This window comes from Alexandromys fortis, unplaced genomic scaffold, assembly GCF_014885135.2.
Source record: "Alexandromys fortis isolate MF-2015 unplaced genomic scaffold, M_Fortis_MF-2015_v1.1 scaffold_55, whole genome shotgun sequence".
NCBI classification, from domain to species: Eukaryota; Metazoa; Chordata; class Mammalia; order Rodentia; family Cricetidae; genus Alexandromys; species Alexandromys fortis.
In genome coordinates, this window is record NW_026067936.1 from 2,655,642 (window position 1) to 2,676,551 (window position 20,910).

Here is a 20,910-nt window from a genome sequence, read left to right on the forward strand (position 1 = left end):
AACTCCAAAGCCAGCATGGGTAACTTAAGTGAGACCTTGTGTCAAAAACTACAGTGGGGTGGGAGCCAGGTGGGGGTTCAGAAGGCTGAGTGAGGCAGGAGGATTACTGTGGGTCAAAGTTAACTTGGGCTATGTAGTAAGTTCCAGGACAGCCTGGGCTACAGACAGAGAACCTATTTAAACAACTCTTCTCCACACCTGTAGGCTTTTATAAAAGTCAGTGGTAGAGTGCTTGCCTGGTGTGCAACGGGCCTAAGTTAAGTACTTAACTGAAAAAGAAATATTAATTAGCTTGGGCATCTAGAATCTTATCTTAGAAATAAGAACTTATTTTGTTTTTAAAAAGATTTTGAATTCTAAGAAGTGATTTCATAATATGGGGAAAAAACCCGTTTCTTTTCTGTCTTACTTTGGCCATTTTGCACACTCCTGTAACCTGGGTGAGTGGATTATTTTCCCACACTCACCATTTCTTAGACACTTGCTAAGCAGCCATTTTGTTTGTGAGACAAGGTCTTATTGTGTGGCTCTGACTGCTCTGGAACTCTCTTTATCGACTAGGCTGGCCCCAAACTGAGATGCTTCTTGCTTCTGCCTCCTTAGTTTGGGATTAAAACATGTGCCACCTCCTCTTTGGATTCACTTCTCACCTCTCAGACCCTTGAGGGTGAAACTTACCTGCTTCTGGTATGAAACCCAGACTCGTTCTAAACTCACTACCTCCTGCTCCCACCTCCCAATTGCTGTCCTGACCAACATCAGCTCCCACACCCTTAGGCTTAGTTAGATTCCAGAAGTCTCCAGGAAGTGGGTTTTGTAAAGATAAGATTCTCCTTATAGCCCTTGTAGCCCAGGCTGGTTTTGCATTCCAGATCTTTGGCCTCCCCCACCAGCCTAACCCTATCTCCAGTTTCTGGTTGGAGCCTGCTACTGTTCCCTCCTCTGAGAGAGTCATTTGCTAGAGTGGCTCACAGAACCCAGGCAGGACACCTCATTGACACTTACCAGTTAGTATTAAAGATGCCACAGAGGGTACAGATGTGCAGGCAGATGAAGGTGCAAAAGGCTGTGTAGTGTCTCCATTCTCCCATCTGAACCTTCTGGTGTCATAGTTCAGAGGATGTCAAGGAGGCTTCATCACATAGGTACGGCCTGTTGTTAATGTAGGCTCCAGCCTGTCTTGCCTTCTTGGGCAGGAATTTGGGCTTGGAACTAAAAACTTAGTACAGCTTTGTCCTTCTAGTGACTAAGTTCTGCCTAGCAGCCATCAACAGTTGTCTCACTACAGTAAAAGACAGATCCACTTGCAAGCTCTGTGCCAGGAACTAGGTCAAAGACCAAACAGGACAAATATGCATTCATATCACTCAGAGAATTAGAAAGGACTTAGGAAAAAAGGGCAGAGATCAAATACACACTTCTCCTTTTTAAAAAGATGCCATTTATTTATTTGTATGTGTGGTGCATGTATGCCACTGTGACTATACAGCGAGGTCAGGGAACAGCTGCAGAAATGGATTCTTTCCTGCCACAGTGTGGGTCCCAGGGTTGAGCTCAGCCATGTTGCCAAGGGCCTTTACCCGCTGTCTCTCTCACCCGGTATACCTCTTAGTGCACTGTGGTAATACACTGATCGAATTGTCTTCTGGAAGAGTCAGCTTCTGGGAAGTAGAAATAGAGGTCTTGAATCAGTAGCAGTCCAGGCAAATCTGTAGTGGAGGGTACAGAGGGTTATTTTTGTGAGTTTGAATCTAAGTAAAATCTGAATTATTACAAAAACTGTACAAGCACCATACAGGAAAAGACTTGGAGGTCCACACCTTTAGTCCCAGCACTCGTGAGGCAGAGGCAGGGGGATCTCTGTGAGTCGCAGGCCAGCCTGGTCTACAGAGTGAGTTCTAGGACAGCCAGGGCTTCACAGAGAAATCCTGGCTCAAAAAACAAACAAACAAAAAAACACCTGGGCTAGCTTTCTAGCGACAGATGGGAGGAGTGCAAGACAGGACGAGATCATTCTCAAGGTACTGGGCACTGTTGAATGGGGCACAGTAGCCGAGTATCTTCATCCAGTGTAGAGTTAGGGAAGGAAGCGGAACTGAAGAACCGAGGGAGGTCTGCTGCTTGCATCATGTCAGCCACCGTTTAATAAAGTGGTTGAAGATGAGCAAGTGACTTAGGCTACGATGTAATATTTATTTTCTTTTGGGTATTCATCAAACAAAGCCCTTTGGTCTGGGCAATTCTAGTAGGCATATCAGTTTTTATAGCAGCTTTGTTCATTTGTCCTGCTTTAAGTGAGATGTCTAGATCTTTATTTACACACCTATAGTCTTCCCCAGAAGGAAAAAAATAGAAAATCTTAATTTCATACTGGAAATTTCTTATTTTTATTTTTGTTTTTGATTTTTGAGACAAGGTTTCTCTGTGTATCTCTGCCTGTCCTGGAACTTGCTCTGTAGACCAGGCTGGCCTCGAACAGAGATCCGCCTGCCCCTGTCTCCTGAGTGCAGGGATTAAAGGTGTGTGCCACCACTGCCTGGCTTTACTGGACAGTTTTTTTTTTTTTTTTTTTTTTTTGGATTTTTGAGACAGGGTTTCTCCGTACTTTTTTTTTTTTTTTTTTTTTTTTTTTTTTTTTTTTTGTTTTTTCGAGACAGGGTTTCTCTGTAGCTTTTGTGCCTGTCCTGGAACTAGCTCTTGTAGACCAGGCTGGCCTCGAACTCACAGAGATCCACCTGCCTCTGCCTCCCGAGTGCTGGGATTAAAGGCGTGCGCCACCACCGCCCAGCTTACTGGACAGTTCTTAAGTGTCACTACTTTTATTAAAGAGTCGTGATTTTCTTCCCTTTTCCTCAGCTACTGAGTATGTCTTTGTGTAATTCCTTCATTATGAAATTCAAGTTCTGCTGTGAGCTTTCACCTTTGTTTTGTTGTTAAACAGAATGTTCTCATTCTTTGTACATAGAAAAAGGCAGTCCAGATTTCTTCCTTAGACACTCGAGGTTAGGCTCTGAGTTTGGACTAGACCCTCCCTTCAGGGACTGGTGCTACAGCTTTGATGTCGGTTTTAGTTTAGTTGCCAGTGATTGTTGATAAACATACTTTTGTCTTTTTAAATAATTATCTCACTATTTTATAAAAATAACTTTTAGTAGTCCAAAGAATGGTGTGGGAGTATCATCTATCTATCTGTTGCTTTCATTGGTTAATTAATAAAAAAAAAAAACTGCTTGGCCTTTGATAGTCCAGCCCTTAGGTGGGTGGAGTAGACAGAACAGAATTCTGGGAGAAAGAAAGCCGAGTCAGGCAGATGCCTGCCTCTCTTCTCCAAGGTGGACGCAGGTTAAGATCCTTCCCGGTAAGCCACATGGCGCTATACAGATTATTAGAAATGGGTTAATCAGGATGTGAGAATTAGCCAGTAAGAGGCTAGAGCTAATGGTTTAAAAGAATACAGTTTCCGTGTAATTATTTAGGTGTAAAGCTAGCGGGTGGCCGGGAGCTGGGAGGCGAGAAGCGGCACTGCTCCATACAACAAAAGGTCAGAAAAGAGGCTTGTTTCCCCTTAGAATCCATTGTGTCATCTCAGCTGCGAGCTGAGAGGTCTTGAGCTTTTTCTTTTCTTTTTCTAACTTAAATACATAAACTGTGTGCCCCTGACATATCTCTGTGGTTTGAAGAGTGATGTTTATTCATTCATACGAGTCCACTAAATTATTTTCCAAGTTCCTGCTCCCCCTTAGAAAATAAGTATAAAAATTGTTAGTGGTTTTAAATGTGTCTGTTCTTTAGGTAGCTTTCAGAATAGTCGTAAGAAATCATGTTGCTTTCCTTTTGTAAGACAGTAGGTCAGGGTTGGGGTTGTATTTTAGTTGGTAGAGAGCTTGCCTAGCATGCTTAAAGCCCTGGGTTCAAACGCCAGTCCCACATAGACTGGCATGTGAGCGCGTGCCTATCACCCCAGCACTTGAGAGATGGAAGCAGGGAGACGGGAAATTCACTATCACGCTTGACTATCTGGTGTGTTCAAGGATAGTTCGGTCTACATGAGAACCTGTCTCCAAAAAACCAAAAAGCTTGATCTGGTCAGCACATCATAAAGTGGCAAGAAGTTAGGACTGCTTGCTAACCCCCACACCACCCTAGAAACAAGTACGGATTTGCTCGCTCGTGTTGCTTCCAAGCTGTTTTCATTTTGTCTTCCTAGGTGGTACTTGAGTATTGATGATTGTGCTAAAGTATCCTCAGCTGGTCTACAAGGGCAGGTGCTCTTGTTTTAGTAAACTTTTTTTTTTTTTAAGCTTTTGGAGCCTGTCCTAGAACTAGCTCTGTAGACCAGGTTGGCCTCGAACTCACAAGAGATCCACCTGCCTCTGCCTCCCTAGTGCTGGGATTAGGCATGCACCACCACCGCCCGTTATCAGTTTAAAGAAAAAACTTGAGAGTAAAGAATAGTTCCAGAACCTTCATTGACTAGATTGTGACTTCGGTGCTAGAAGCAGATTAATTATACCTCTGAAATATACTGTTGCGGCCACCCTTGCAGGATGACGCGACCACAGGAGCTCTCACTGCAGTTTATTCCAGGACTTTATTCACTTTCTCTCTCTCCTTCCTCTCTCTCTCTCTCCTCTCTCTCTCTCTCTCTCTCTCTCTCTCTCTCTCTCTCTCTACCTCTCTACCTCTCTACCTCTCTACCTCTCTCTACCTCTCTCTACCTCTCTCTACCTCTCTACCTCTCTCCCTCTCTCTACCTCTCTACCTCTCCCAGCCCTTAAGTAGGCATGGGCTGCCAACCCCGAACTGCCAGGTGGGCACTGCCCATAGGTTCACACATATGCAGGCAGCTGATAATCATTGCGTTATCAGGCCCCAACCAATATTAGGAGCTGATTATCAGGTGTGGCTCCATGCTGCTCTATGGAGCTAGCCCTGCAACTAAAACACTTGCCAGCAAGCGAGAGGACAGGAACCCACATAAGTGCCAGATGAACATGGTAGCCTGCCTATAATTCCAGCCTTGGAAGGTGACTTTGGAGACTGTCCATATTAGTGAGCCCTGGGTTTGACCGATTCCTGATAGCGCCTTCACCTGCATGTGCACAAACTTGCAAACTTGCGCACACACCTGTTTACATATATACCCATGCATGTGAATGTGTATGCACACGGTGTACCCCATGCATATATATGAGAAAGGAGAGACTGGCAGCAAGCCCTGGAGACCCTTCTTCACGCCTCAGCAGTAGATAACAGGTGTGTGCTGCTCTGCCCTTTTCTCTGTTTGTTCTAAAGTGGTTGCTGGGGATCTGAACTCAGTCCCTTTGTGCATATGGGCTAGCAGAGCGCTTTGTGCTGACCCATTCCGTCCTTCACCCCCAGTCACACTTCCTTAAGTGCGTTACTGGCCTTCGGGAGTAAACTGCCTCTGCCTAAACTAAAACAACCTTACTTATTTGTGTAACAGGATCTTGTACAGAGCCCATTCTCAGTTATTTGAGCTACTAGCAAATTATGTGTTCCCAGGTGTTTTTAATGACTTAATTAAAATTCTGTCAGTAATGGATAAAAAAAAAGTCAAAAATCTGGTCAGCTCTTAACCACATGAGTCAAACAGTCCCTAACATGTTTTTCTTTATGTGTGTGTTTAAATCATGTCATAGGCCCAGCAGAAAAGAAACAGCAAAGAAGATCAGTCAGGACTCGATCTGAATCAGAGAAATCCACCGAGGTTGTGCCAAAGAAGAAGATCAAAAAGGAGCAGGTTGGCTTCCTACATGTAGAGAGTTAGAGTGTATCTGTAATGTGGTGGCTTCTCTCCTGTCACCAAAGAAAGACCCTCCCCACCGGGCCTCACTCCTGAGCTTGTTTCCATCTGTGGTGGTCGTGGTGGCGACTTCTCAGACAGCTGTGCTGTGATGCTGCTTCAGGCATGGTCACAGAGAACAGGTCTGGAGATGGGAAGCCAGCGGTGCAAGACCCTGGCGTTCATTTTGAAATTTCTGTTATAAGCACAATGAGTTCATGTTTTCATGAGTTTCACTTGGAACCATCATGGAGTTCCCTTTTTAAAACTTTGATTTTTGGTGTAAGCTGCTGGTATATATTGTTTTTATTTTTTAAACAAATCAAATTAATTTAATTTATATTCTTATATTTAAGAAGCAGGTAATCATATATGATCTGGTCTTTCTGTTGGTATCGCAGATCTTTTGAAATGTTATTTTTTTCAGTGGAATGGCACTCATCTGAAATCAGACTGTTAGATAAATAATATTCAAGGAAAAAGTGTGTGGGGAGGGAAGTACATTTTGATCGAATGTGTACAACTGGTGTAATCAATGTAGTAATATACATGTTAAATTACCTTTCAAATAACTCTTAGAAATGGTTCTATAAATTATGAACTCACAGATTTTTTTTTAAAAAAATAAATGATAAGCACTTTGCCACAGAGCTGTGTCCCCAAAATATTCTTTTCTTCTCTTTCCTTTCTTCATTTTTTTGAGATGGTCTCACTATATAGCCCTGACTGGCCTGGAATTCGATGTATAGATCAGGTTGGCCAGGCATGCACAGAGATCCTCCTGCCTCAGCCTCACCAGTGCTGGGATTAAAGGTGTCTCACACCTCAGCCAGCTTTAGAATATTTATTTTTTATAGCCCAACCACCTTGTATTCAATCCAGAATTAGTTCCAGTAAGTGTAATATTTTAAAGCCATTTACCATGGAAGAGTATGTACTTTTTTTTTTGAACATCTTCACAATTTTAAATTTTCAAACTTAAAAGCTAACTTTGTGGGTGCTCTATGGTATCACAAGCATATAAAACATTTTTGAGAATATTTAGCTAAAATTTAGCTAATATTCATCATTTATCATATAATTTACATATCTAGGAAATTGCAAAAATTTCCAAGTCTGACAAATCCTATAGTATTTGTTACCAAAATGAAGTTGTGACTTTGCCACCTGGTTTCCAAATTCAGTCTGTGACCATTCAGTTTAGCATTTATAACCAGAATGAGTAAAATCATGGGACAAATTGTTACTGCCACTGTGTTATATATAGTTAGTAGTAGAATAATGACAGTGATTGTTTAGAAGACTTTATATTTGTACAACTAATTGTATCGTACAAAAGCATTCCTGTTGTATGTTTTTTTACCTGTTGTAAAAAAAATAAAAAAATTTTTAAAAAGCTTAGAACAATCCTTAAATATTTACAAAATGTGTTTCAACATGCATATTTCACACCTTAAAGAAACATAAAATTCAATCATAGCCTAAACAGGACTCCAGACAGCATCTTTTCCCTATTCCAATGGTTCAGTCTCCCAGTACCACGTGTTTTACATATACATTGGCAGAATAACTTCTGATCTCGCTCTCCTGATGTAGGATCAAGACCCTGTTCATAAGACACTCAAGAAAGTGCTATTGCAATATCACAGACTTACTAAGTTTGTTCTAGCAGCACAAGTATTGAGCTTCCAGCTGTATGGAGCCATGTAGCACTCTCTACAGAGAGGGTCCCGATTCTCAGCAACTTAGCTGTGAGTGCAGGCGCGGAAGGGTCTTAAAGTGGCGTGAGTTACATTAACCTGAGTTTCATAGTAAGTAAAAATTTATCCTAATGTCTTTGGGGCGGGAGGGGTTCCTAGCAATGTTGGGGCTGGTGGAAGAAACAGCCCCGCTCCTGCCTCCCAGACACTGAGGAAAATAGTCTTGTTCTCGTCGTGTAGCAAGAGAGTGGTGGGAAGTCTGCGAACGAGCATGTGCTGTGTGGTGTCACTTGGTATCAGCACAGGCAGCTAGGATTAACCTCCCTGACTCCGAGAAAGATGGGTCAGATTCGGATTTTTGGTAACATTGGTCACTCATCACTACTTAGACTGATGAACATGTTATTCTTCCCTCTGTTTTTAAAAGTGAAAGCCTTCCTGTTAATGCTGTGTTGCTCTGTCCTAACAGGTTGACACAGCGCCGCAGGCTTCCCTGAAGACTGGATTACAGAAAGGTGAGTTAGCGCTGGAGTGCTGCTTGGCACTTCCTTGATTTAACCAGTTGTTGAGAAGAACTTATCTGCACTTCATGGATCTTTGTCTGTCTCTGTAAATCATTGTTGCTCTTTGGTGTGAAGTTTCATCCCCCTTGTGGTGTGCATGCACACGTGTGTGTGTGTGTGTGTGTGTGTGTGTGTGTGTGTGTGTGAGAGAGAGAGAGAGAGAGAGAGAGAGAGAGAGAGAGAGAGAGACACTTTTAGAGTTGATCCTACTCTGTCCTCCCACATGAAAGTCTTTCTTGTTTTGGTAAATTGGAGAACACCATGTAGACTTGATATTGTTTCCCACTTTTCTCCGTAAGATTTTGGGATTTCACTGGCTTATAAACTAGGGATGTGACGAATCCACTTTTTTGGTATTCGACTGAATACCGAATAGTTCCTATTAATGTTTGTCAAAAATGGACTATGGCAAATCAGACAGGACAGCTTTACTGCAAAAAGTGTTGCCACACTTCCTTTTTACAGTGCTGTACAATCCTTTTGTAAGTTACCCATAGCATAGCCATGACCACTATTTGATGACCATATATTGACTCTATTGGAGATCTGCACAAAGTTTAAGGAGCCTTAAACTTTCTATGTGTTTTCTGTGTGCAATTTGAGTATAGTACAAACTTCATAGCATGACTCATGCGATTTTGGTGAGCTCAAACTAACTGTATTTAATACCTGTAGTCTACTCTGGGCAAATTGCATTATTTTAAAATAAATAAAATAAAACACCAGCCTCTCTGCATTCTCGGGGAGAAGTCTGCAGCGATGGTCTCCGTGGAGATCCTCAGCAGAACTGAACGCCTCTCGGAGGGAACACTGCTTGGCGGAGCTCCAAGAAAAGGCATCGCGATCGCTGCGAGATTAGGAGGCCTGATTGCGTTGTGTTTCCACCATTCCACAGGGTCGGCGGACCGAGGAGTGCAGGGCTCTGTCAGATTCAGTGACAGCTCCGTCTCCGCAGCGAATGAGGAAACTGTGGACTGAGATTCCTGTACAATTTCATCCCAGAAACTCCAGACTTGTAGTCTCCGTGCAAGATTTCTTTGTCGGCGGCTCGATAAAGTTTCTTTTGTTTTGATTTTGATTTTGCCAATCATCATTATTGGCATTCTCTGGCCTGGTTTCTTCCTCAAGACTCTGAACAATTGCTTTAACATTCAGATGATTTCTCTCTTTTTATTTTTATTTTTTTGTCTAAGCTGGATGGGTACAGCTTAAATCATGGGTCCAGCCTAAAAACCACCATTAACTTACCCTGATCAATTCCAACATGGACTGTTTTGTTTTTGTTTTTGAATAAAGCATCATTAATACACATCTGCAGGGTTTTGCCAAACGGCCCAAACTGTATACATTGCAATCATTAAAAGCTCTTATTTTTTTTTTTAATATTAGTGCCGTTATCATGGAGAACAGCTTGACAGCTGTCTTAAGCGGTCTGTCATTTTTCTAGTGTTTTCAGAAACTCATCGGAATTGGCGGTACCTGTGTTTCCCTTCGAAAGCCTCTCAGTACAGCACTCCCGTTCCTCTGTTAAAACTCCTTGTTAATTCAGTGACCTTTTAGGCCAAGGAAGTACTTTGTGGTGGTGTTCTGGTTCCACACACCAGCAATGACAGAGATAGATTTGTGTTGTTGTGTTTTTTAATCAGCGTTCACACGGGCAGGCCCCCTCCTTGGTAGCTGTCAGGAAGCTTTCAGTGCAAACTTGTAGGATGGGATAACCCGAGCAGTCTCCCGAGGCCCACATCCTCCACCACAGAATATGGCTGCACACCAAGCGCTGCTCCCACCCAGCCTGTTGCGGATCTTCACGGCCTCAGGAGACTCCTTTCTCCGTAGTCTCTTCTGGACTGCACTTCCCCCATAGCTTGCTGCGCTGCTCTAGATGTGTGTGGTCTGGAAAGGTTGGGGGAATCTAAAACACAAACTGTGGGTGCAAATATTAACCGTCTCCTTGGTTCCTTGGTATTCACCGTGCCTGACCTGCACATTTCACCGTGGCTGTCTCGGCATAGCCTACTGCATTAGCCCAAGAGATTGTTGCTTTGTAACTTTTTGCACTATTGTTTTGGCTGGATTTGTATTACACGCAGTTTTAAAAAAAAAATTCCACTCTATTCTCTGCCTTTTTTTTTTCAAATATATATTTATTCCTTCCCTCACAAAGTCCAGAGGCCTCTCATCTAGTTCTTCGTGATTTGCTACACTTGACCACTGATTGTCCATTACAGCCCTCAGTAGTGTGCCTCCCACACGGCATGACATGTGTAGATGTGCTGCAACACTTGTGTATGGTCACAATAAATACCACTTTACCAAGAAAGAGCAATTATGAACATCCAAAATTTATTTGGGGGATAATAATCAACTGAATTGCAAAATTGGGGGGGTTGAAATGGCACTATCCGTGTACGAATCGAATACAAATCAAAGATTTGTCACATCCCTAATAAAACAAGATGGAGATGTCTCTGCAACCGTATCTGTAAACTGCACTGTGTTGGGTTTCCTGTCTTCCCCTTATGAAATCGAATGGTTCTCTGCACTGCTCCCGATTGGCTGTCCTTCAGTTTTGCTAAAGTTGCTGTCTAGACTGGAACGTGGGCTCCGCTGGTGAAAGTAGCCGTAGAGCAGAGCTGAATTTATGTCTTTAAGCAGCTGTCAGTGAGCCTCCTCTGCTGAAGTGTCCGCTGGCAGCTTCAGTGCTACAGAGAGCTGCGAATTTCCCCCGACACACTTAAGATGAGCTTGGGGAAAAGAAAACACTCTCCTTCAGATAAATGAAAGCAGGAACCCTAAATACGACTTTAGGACTAATTTCAGTGTGTTGTGTTAAGGTGCCAGCGAGATTTCAGATTCCTGTAAGCCTCTAAAGAAAAGGAGTCGCGCCTCGACTGACGTAGACATGGCTAACTCCGCATACAGAGACACTTCTGACTCCGATTCCCGAGGATTGAGTGATCTGCAGGTAAGTTCGTGCAGGGTTCTGGGCAGACTGCTCCTCCTTGCCTCAGCAGCATGCCTCCCTGGGAGAAATCAGGGGAACGTAAACACTCGTGGGAGGATGCCGGGCTGAACAGACTTTGTTGTCCCTAACTCTGGATTGCCAGCTTACCTGTCTGGATAGGGCGATGCCTCTTCTTCATTGCTCCTCTTGCAACTCTCCAAAAGTGGAAGAGAATGGCCTTTCTTGGCCAAGGATATATGCATAGCTGCATTCTCGTGCTCGAACCTTCACACAGACTTCCACTGTAGGAGAGTGTAGAGTACTTGGGCCTCAACAACTATACCCATCCACAAGAGGTGCTTCATGTGGTGGTAGTCAGCCTTGTTTAAAAAAAAAATGTTAAGTAAGGCCCAGGCATGGCAGCCCAAGTGACAGACACATAGCATCCCTGGGTTAAAAGGAAGGAGGAAAATGAAGAGAAGGGAAGACAGGCAGGAAGGTAGGCAGGCAGGCAGGCTGTGCTGGGATAGATTTGAGCCAGTTTCACTAGTTTGCATTGTGTCTACAGGAATTGTGTTTTCTTTATCATGTGTCCTTTTCCAAATAGGGAGGCTTTGAGAGAGAAGACAGCCCTTCCGCTGCTGCGGATGCAGACACTTCTGACTCGCAGTCAGTGGACTCCAGCCTGTCTCGGAGAGGCGTCGGCACGAGTAAGAAGGACAGTGTGTGTCAGGTAGGCATTCTGCCAGCAGTGTCTTCATCTCCTGTAATCTTATTCTAGTCTACTTTTATTAATTGCTTTAGAGTCGTAGGTTCTAAGGCTATCTGTGATTCTTCCTCTCCCGCATTGGAATATTTGTCATTCCTATGCAAGTGGCAATCTTCATTGGGGTTTTGTTGTTGGTTTTGTTTTTGAGACAGGGTCTCACTTTGTGACCTTGTCTGATCTGAAATTTGCTGTTTAGACCAGACTGGTTTTGAACTCATTGTGTGTGAGCCACCAGGTCCAGCTACCTGTTCCTTTTTAAATTTTTTGAGTTATTTAATTTTGTGTTTTACCTGTGTGAGGATACGGTACCTGAAAAGGTCAGAAGAGGGAACTGGAGTTACATACAGATGGGTGTGGTGTGTAAGCTCCATGTAGGTGCTAGGAACCAAACCTAGAGCTCCTCAGGGAAACCCTGTCTCAAGAAGAAACAAAAAAGAAAAGAGAAATTTGAATTCTTGGGTCCCTTTTTTGGACCTTCTGCCTCAGAATATTGGGAGAAAAACCCAGTGGCCTGCACTTGAGCGAGTTCCTGGTCAATGCTGACACTCAGTTTGAGAACTGCCGCTTTCTTGCTCCTGCAGGTCTGTGAAAGCACTGGCGACTCCCTGGTCTCCTGTGAAGGGGAGTGTTGCAGACACTTCCACGTGGAGTGCCTGGGGCTGTCTGCAGCCCCCGAGGGAAGGTTCGTCTGCGAGGAGTGTGAAACAGGTGAGCTGTGCTGAGGAGGCTGGGTAGAAGGCTGGGCTGCAGTGATGTCTCCCGGGACTCTTACTCTTTCCTGGTTAAGCCAGCTCTCCTCCCCTTCCACAGGTATTTCAGAGAGTTAAGACATCACACAGAATTAAGTTTCCCAAGGTCAAAAAAAAAAAAAAAAAGCAATCCAGATTTTCTCTCACGATGTACTCATAACCAAAAAAAAAAAAGCTAAATTGTTTTGTTTGTTGAGTGTGTGAATCAGTATGTTCTGCAGTGGAGTCTATGATGTGTGTACCTGCTTAATAAATATTTTTAAAGCCTTCAATGGGCTTCAGCAAGTATTTGTTGAAATTCTAACTATAGTTATAGTAAATATTCAAATATACTAGAATAAATATAAATATGGTTATAATAAAACTAAATATGATTATGTATTTAGTAGAAAATAATGCTGTTGATTTTTTTTTTGAGACAAGGTTTCACTATGTAGACCTAACTGACCTTGAGCTCAGTATGTAGACCAGACTAGCATTGCACTCACAGAAATCCACCTGTCTCTGCCTTCCCAGTGCAAGGTTATTAAATTTTCTTAAGCTTAGTATTTGTTATTATTTCTTACCCCACTATGTGTGCTGCAACACCTATCATAACAGCGTTCTAGTTTTATAATCTTAATTTAGCTGTGCTCTTGCATTTTTAAAAATGTATTTTATGTGTATGGGTGTTTTGTCTGCAAGTGTGTTTGTGAGCATGCCTGGTACCAAAGGAGGCCAAAAGAGGGTATTGGATGCCCTGGAACTGAAATAATAGATGGTTTTGCGCTGCCAAGTGGGTGCTGAGAATCAAACCCAGGTCCTCTGGAAAAGCAGCAAGTGCTTGTGACCCCTGAGCCAGCTCTCCAGGCCCATTTTCTCTGTGTGCTAAATTCTGAAATGTCATAGCAGAATTTCTCTCGAGCAGTTCTTTGATATCTGTAACTACTTCTATACTAAGGAATATTTAGCTTATGTGGAGGCACACACCTGTAATCTGAGCACTGAGGAGACTGAAGCAGGAGGATGGCAATTTTGAGGCTGGCATTAGGTACATAAAAAAAGCCCCAAGTGCTGGGATGTGACTCATTGTCAAGAGTAATTGTCGGGCTGGAGAGATGGCTCAGAGGTTAAGAGCACTGACTGCTCTTCCAAAGGTCCTGAGTTCAATTCCCAGCTCACAACCATCTGTAATGGGTCTGGTGCCCTCTTCTGGCCTGCAGGCATACACACAGACAGAATATTGTATACATAATAAATAAATATTTTTAAAAAAGAGTAATTGTGTACATGCCCAAGGCCCTGGGCTTAATCCCAAACCTTTGAATGGTGAAATGAATGGAATGGAGTATGCTTTAGTCAGATCTTGTTAACCTGTGTTTTTCATCAACCTAGGGCAGCACCCATGTTTTTCATGTAAAGTGTCTGGTGAGGATGTGAAGCGCTGTTCTGTCGGTGTTTGCGGGAAGTTTTATCATGAAGCCTGTGTCCGAAAATTCCCCACCGCCATTTTCGAGTCAAAGGGGTTCCGCTGTCCCCAGCACTGCTGCTCTTCCTGCTGTATGGAGAGAGACATCTACAAAGCCTGTAAAGGTAACCAGAGCCAAGACGGGACAAAGTGTGCGGGCGAGCGCAGCGCCGCACGTCCTTGTCAACAGATCAGGCACCCTCTCTGTTTATCCCCACGCTTAAAAGTTGGGCCACAGCGGCTGACCTGTGAGGCGGTTCAGTCTGCACCGAAGTCTTCCTCATGTATAGACACAGTGTTTGACTCCTGGGAGGGTTCCTCCATGATTATCAGCCTAGTAACGACAATTGGCACTGACTGTAGCCAGTGTCCCAGGCAGGGCAGCCCTCCTCCCAGAGTGTCGTAGCCGCATGCTGTAGACCCTCTTGACCTTCTTCACAGGACGGATGATGAAGTGCTTGAGATGTCCAGTCGCCTATCACGTTGGGGATGCGTGTGTCGCTGCTGGAAGAGTCTCCGTGTCCTCCCACATTCTCATCTGTAGTAACCATTCCAAACGGAGTAGCCATTCTTCTGCTGTAAACGTAGGCTTTTGTTTCGTTTGTGCCAGAGGTGAGTGTCAGCCATTTTAATCTTTTGATCTGATTTCATCGCCATGTTTCTCCACTTAAATGTCCCTGCATTGGCGAAGCCCCCAGGTGTCTCATAGTGCTATGTCCTAGGAGTGCTGAATCCGTCCTGTCACTGCTAAAGAGAACATTTCAGGCAGACATTCAGATCGTGAGACTACTAGTTCTTCAGTAAGCTAACATCTGCTTTTACAAAGGACCTTAAGCTGGATGTGGTGACGCACACCTTTATTCCCAGCACTGGAGAGGCAGAGGCAGGAGGATCTCTGTGAGTTTAGAAAAGACTGGTCTATATAGCAAGTTCTAGGCCAGCTAAGGCTATAAAGAGAGAGACCTTGTCTCAAAAAGAAAAAAAACAAACTTAGAATTACGAGTAAGTTCTTAGTTAGTTTTCCTGTTTAATACTTGCGCTGATCAATAGTGCTCCCTTCTTCAGTCTTCTACTTAGAGCAGACCCCTCCCCCCTGCATTGACATCGTCAGCTGGGGCGTGTCATGTGGAGTGACTAGCACAGTTTTCGGTTGTTGTGTGTTTTGATCTGTCACTGAGGGTCTGATAAGACACAGTCAGGGAAGCACATGTCCTGGTCTAGTTTAGTGCAGCCATGCAGGGTTCTTCATATATGTGAGATTGGCAAACTGAAAACCTAAGTTCACGATACATCTTAATTTTCTATCGTCTGACAAAACAGTAACTAAGAGAAAGCAGTTAATTGGGAAGTTGCGGTTTCAGAGGGTGAGTTCATGGCCACCATGTTGGGGAGCATGGCAGCAGGCAGGGATGGTGCTGGGCAGTAGCTGAGAGCTCACATGTTGAGACAAAGCCACAGGCAGTGAGCTAACTGGAATGGCTTGAACTTTTCAAACCTCAAAACCCACCCCCTAGTGACATGCCTTCTCCAAGAAGATGACACCTCCTAATCCTTCCCACATAGTTCTACCAACCGGAGACCAAGCATTCAAACATATGAGCCTGTGGGGTCATTTTCAGTTCAAACCATTACATTTCTCTCCCTGGACCCCTAGGCTTGTGGCCATGTCACTATATAAAATGCATTTAGTCCAATTTCAAAAGTCCGCTTAGTCTTTCAGTCAAGACTGTTTTATTTAAAGTCCAAAGTCTCTTCTGAGACTCAAGGCAATCTCTTATTTGTAACCCTCTGTAAAATTAAAAAGCAAGTTACTTTAATCCTAGCACTTGGGAGGCAGAGTCTGGTGGATTTCTGAGTTCAAGGCCAGCCTGGTCTACAAAGTGAGTACCAGGACAGCCAGGGCTGTTACACAGAGAAACCCTGACTCAAAAAAAGAAAAAAAGAAAAAAACAGCAACAAAAAAAAGCAAATTACATACTTCCAACATACATTGGCACAAAATTTGCATCACAATTCCAAAAAGGGGAAACCCCTAATGAGAAAATATGGACCAAAGCAGTTACCAAAACTCAGCAGGGCGAACTCCAAGTTCTGCGTCCGTGCTCCTCAGATCACCACTCCTTCCAGTTGTGTTGGCTGCAGCACACTACACACTTGTCTCTGGGACTGGGTCCTTACAGTTGTGTTGGCTGCAGCACACTGCACACTTGTCTCTGGGACTGGGTCCCCACTCTGCTTGCAGTTCTCTTTGGAGACATCTCCAGCACTGTGGGATCGCCGATGCAATCCAGGCTTCATTTCACAGCTTCACACAGTTGGCCTCTTAGAAGCATCTTTCCCTAACTGAGGAGGAAGTTTTACTCATGCCTGTATCCTTCCTGCCTCTAAAGCTGGAGCCGTGGCTGCCAAGTTCTGCTACTATGCTTTGGAGTGGGCCTGGCCCCCTTCTTGAACTACATTTACATAAGCTTTGATTTGTCGATGTTCTCCTTTGTTGATTAGCTTTCTTTGCTTTAGAAGCAAAAGACTGCTTAGGCATTTCTGTTTTTACAAGATAGAAGCTTACCTGAGTGGGGGTCTTGCCATTTTGTTAAACTTCTCATCTCTGAGCATAAGTCTTGCCTCTAACGTTAAATTTCCTCATGCTCTTTTTCTCCTCAAATTATACATTTTGTGTTTCTTGTTTTCCCCGTTTGCTTGTTTTTATTATAGATCTGCATAAGGGTAATCACTGATAACCACATAACACAGTCAACACTAGGTTTTCTTGAAATTTCCGCCAATGACATTAGTCCAAAACGCTTCAATTTAGCCTCCAGCAGATTCTAAAGATGAGGGGGGAAAAAGCCACATTTTTTACCAAACTATCCAAGAATAGTCTCTAAGCCACATGCTTAATATTCTTTCCCCCTGAAACATCTTGAGCTGAAAGTCCATAGTCTGCGTTGTTTTTACCTCCTCTGTCTTCCAGACTCCTACTAGGGTGGCCCATTAAGTCCCACTCGCTGCACTCACCCCTGCTTTCCTCTGCCACATTCCGTCTTAGTTATTGCTCTTTTGCTGTGAAGAAACACCATGACCAAAGCGGCTTATAAGAGAAAGCATGTAGTTGGGCCATGCTCTTCCAGATGCTCCCCATCATGCCAGGGAGCATGACAGCAGGCAGGCATGGTGCTGGAGCAGTAGTGGAGAGCTTCCCTGTGAGTCAGTCACCAAGAGCAGAGAGAAAGCAAACATGGCAGGGGCTCTTGAAATCTCAAAACCCGCCCCAGTGACACCTCCTCCTCCAACAAGGCCACATCTCAAACCATTCCCAGATAGGTCCCCACCAGCCGGGGACCAGACATATGAGCCTATGGGGGCCGTCCTGATCAAAGCACTACATGGCACACATTCATCGACTCTGATACACAAGGTCTGTCTTGTTTTTAGTCTTTTGAGACAGGCATTCCTCTGTGTAGCCCTGGCTGTCCTGGAACTCACTCTGTAGACCAGTCTGGCCTTGAACTCACAGAGGTCTGCCTGCCTCTGTCTTCTGAGTGTTGACTAAAGGCTTGCACCACCACTGCCTGGCTCATGCTGTTCATCTTTATCTCGGCTGCATTATAATTAATTTTTTTCTTTTTTGGTAATGGTAATCATTATTGTTTTGTTTAATAAAAGTGTCACTTTGTTTTTAATAAAATTTTCATTTTTTGCATTTCCCTCTATGTAATATTTAAAGGAGTTACTAGATGTATCTAGTGTGCTCTGCTGTATTTAGACCTTACTGAAAGTCAAAACCTTTCTTGTTTGTTTTTGCTTAGTTAATTTGTTGGAAGTACTAGACATTGCTTTTTTCTTTTCTTTTCTTTCTTTCTTCTTTTTTTTTTTAAGATTTCCCTTCTGTTTTAAGATAAGCTCTGTCTGGAGGCTGGTCTTAAACTTAAAAACTCATGATCCGTCTGCCTCAGCTTCCCAAGTCCCTGGGACTATAGATATTTTATTTACCATGCCAATTTGTAAAGATATAATAGCCTTTAAGTATGATGAAAGATTATTTTGGTTGGCTTTGCTTTTGCATCAGAGGAGATAGGTAGTTGATGATTAAATAAACGTCTGTATTAGCAACTTGTACAAACCCTTCTACAGCCATCTGATTCCTGACACTGAGACTTTCTACCTGCCTCAGTTTCTGAAGCATATATGCTGTCTGCCATCAGAGTAACACTGAGACTTTTGCTGGTTTGCTGGTTCGGGGATAGACTAGTATCCTACTGCTGGTCTTTATCCCAGCCTGAAGTAGAGTCGCTACAGTTCCCTGCTTCAAAGCCAGGAGTTCTAGACACTCATTGCTATATTGTTATTGGTGACGGAAAGGATTCAGATAGGCACATAATAGATAAAAATGATCCCCATCTTCTGTTACTGAATACAGCGGTAGTTGGGAAGGACTGTTCGTGTGTGTACCTGAATGTATGTATGTGAAGCACGTGTGTACGTGCCCATATGGCTGAAAGAGGTCATCAGATACCCAGGAACTGGAGCTAAAAGTGGTTGTGAGCAGCCATGTGGATGCTGAGAATAAGACCTGGGTCCTCTGTAAGAAGGGCCAGTGATCTTAGTCTGTGAGATATCTCTTTAACCCCAAACTACTGAATTATTAATGGGATACATAGTGTTGGGGCCTTTAGTGTCAGAGATGGCCTGAAGCCCTGTTGCATTGCCAGCCCCTTCTATTCTGGCTCTTCTAGACCCTTCTTAGTAGTGTACAAAAAAATGTCAGTTTATAACTAGTATGATAGCTTACTTTGGAGTATATTCTAAGTCCAGTTCAGTCAGTATTTTGACCAATATTTTTTGTGCTGCGTTTCATTTAACAATTGATTGCTTTGTTTTCTGAGACCTGGTCTTACTATTTAGCTTTTGCTATCCTAGAACTCACTATGTAGACCAGACTAGCCTCTGGCTCCCACATGCTGGAATTAAAGACATGCAACATTACAACGGTCTTTTTAGGTTTTTCAAGACAGAGTTTCTCTGTAGCTTAGGAGCCTGTCCTGAACTAGCTCTTGTAGACCAGGCTGGCCTCATACTCACAGAGATCTGCCTGCCTCTGCCTTCCCAGTGCTGGGACTAAAGTCGTGCACCACCACTGCCCAGCTCAGCAATCTATTTTTTATTTTTTTAAACTGATTGCTCTTTAAAACGGTCTTCAATTTAGGACAGGTAGAAAATGATACACTTATAGAGACTCTTGCCATTCTGTGAAATTAAACTGATGCCCATTAACTAAAAGCTTGAAAACAGTGTGCATGGGCAGAGTCCCATGATTCAGAATCAGAATCTGTTTCTCTCTGTTTATACTTTATTTAAAAGCCCATGCAATGAATACCCTCGTATTTTAAATGTATAGTAAATTAACTTTGCATAATAAGAAGAAAGCTTCATTTTCTCTCACAGCCTTTTGTAAAAACTTATTATAAATATATCAGATATTTGAGATTTAAGAAGGTTTAAATTAAAGTCTTTTAAAGTACCAGTATATAGTCAGGGGTGGTGGTGCATGCCTTTAATTCCAGCACTTGGGAAGCCGAGGCAGAAAGATCTCTGTGAGTTCGAGGCCAGTCTGGCCTGTATAGTGATTTATAGGGCAGCCAGAGCTACATAATGAGACCCTCTCTCAAAAAGCCAAAAAGAACAAATATGAAATATTTTAAACTTTAGGACACCTTTTATTTTTAAAGAACTAACTATAGTAGATCCATATGCCAAAGAAAACACTTTAATAGTTTATGTTCTAGTATTAGAAAATGGAGCTTATTTTCTCTTTCTAGTCTCATTAAGAAATTTTCCATCCCCATAAAATATTTTTTCTTAATTCTTAGTTACTGGATGTTTAAAATCATTAAGCTGGGGCCATTGAGATGGCTCAGTGGGTAAAGGCTCTTGCTGCCAAGTTTGACAGCCTGCTATTTAATCCCGGATGGAAGGAGAAAACAGACTCTTGCAAGTTGCCCTCTGGCCTCTACTTACATGCTTGTATACACGTGCTTGCAAGCACACACCAATTAATTAATTAATTAAGCATAAAGCCATGAAGCAAATTCTTAAGGACTGAAAGGTCTAGAAGTATTTGTAGAGGGCTCACCCCCGTGCAGTGGGGACACTGGGACAGCTTTCAGGGCAGCTTTTAATAGTTGTATTGTCGTGCATCTTGAGTACTATATAAAATAAAAATATTACTTCCCATTCTATGCCTTTGTTTGTAATAGAGCTGATACATTAGAGCTTTCATTTTATTTTAATAGTAATAATAGCGGTTTGTTTCACATATGTAAATCACACTATAATAGTCACAGTTTGAAACAGTTGCCACAGTTGCCTTGTATTTCTTGTCGTTTTGGTCAGAACCCTGAAGCCTAGGCTGAGTGATTACCTAGGCTCAGCTGGTGAGGAGAGAGGCTGTGCTTGACCCTCCTCACTTTAAAAGTCTCATTCCTCTTCTTTCTTTCTTTTTTGGCTTTTTTGAGACAGGGTTTCTCTGTAGCTTTGGAGCCTGTCCTGGAACTAGCTCTTGTAGACTAAGCTGGCCTTGAACTCAGAGATCCGCCTGCCTCTGCCTCCTGATTTAAAGGTGTGCGCCATCACTGCCAGGCTCTTTCTTTCTTTTTTAATACCACCTCTGCACTAATTGGATAAAAAGTTATTGATACAGCTTTTCTTACAAAACTACTGCTGTGGTAGCGCTGTCAAGTTCCGCTTTCACCTAGGTCAGACATTTCTAGAGTCCATCTCAGTGGAGAGAGCATCAAATGAAGATCACACCATAGGAAAGTCAGTGTGACCCTTCTGAAACAGAATTCTTCTCACAATGGTCCCTAAGTGACACCCTTCCGATATATACCACAAAGTCCTAGATCATAATAAACTAATAAGAACAGAGTACTTAT

The 20,910-nt window shown here is 43.1% G+C and overlaps 1 protein-coding gene across 5 annotated transcripts in view; it reads left to right on the forward strand.

The window, feature by feature from the left end:
- Nucleotides 1–20,910, forward strand: part of Nsd3 (nuclear receptor binding SET domain protein 3) — a 101,054-nt gene that overhangs the window by 58,893 nt on the left and 21,251 nt on the right. For 4 of the 5 annotated variants that reach the window (XM_050146760.1, XM_050146759.1, XM_050146761.1 and 1 more), the window contains exons 8-14: nucleotides 5,664–5,764; nucleotides 7,976–8,021; nucleotides 10,904–11,034; nucleotides 11,621–11,746; nucleotides 12,364–12,490; nucleotides 13,906–14,103; nucleotides 14,420–14,590. In XM_050146760.1, coding sequence (XP_050002717.1) covers nucleotides 5,664–5,764; nucleotides 7,976–8,021; nucleotides 10,904–11,034; nucleotides 11,621–11,746; nucleotides 12,364–12,490; nucleotides 13,906–14,103; nucleotides 14,420–14,590 — 900 coding nt within the window. Of the gene's footprint in view, nucleotides 1–5,663; nucleotides 5,765–7,975; nucleotides 8,022–8,964; nucleotides 10,544–10,903; nucleotides 11,035–11,620; nucleotides 11,747–12,363; nucleotides 12,491–13,905; nucleotides 14,104–14,419; nucleotides 14,591–20,910 lie in introns of those variants that run through there. The other variant, XM_050146763.1, reaches the window with a different exon arrangement.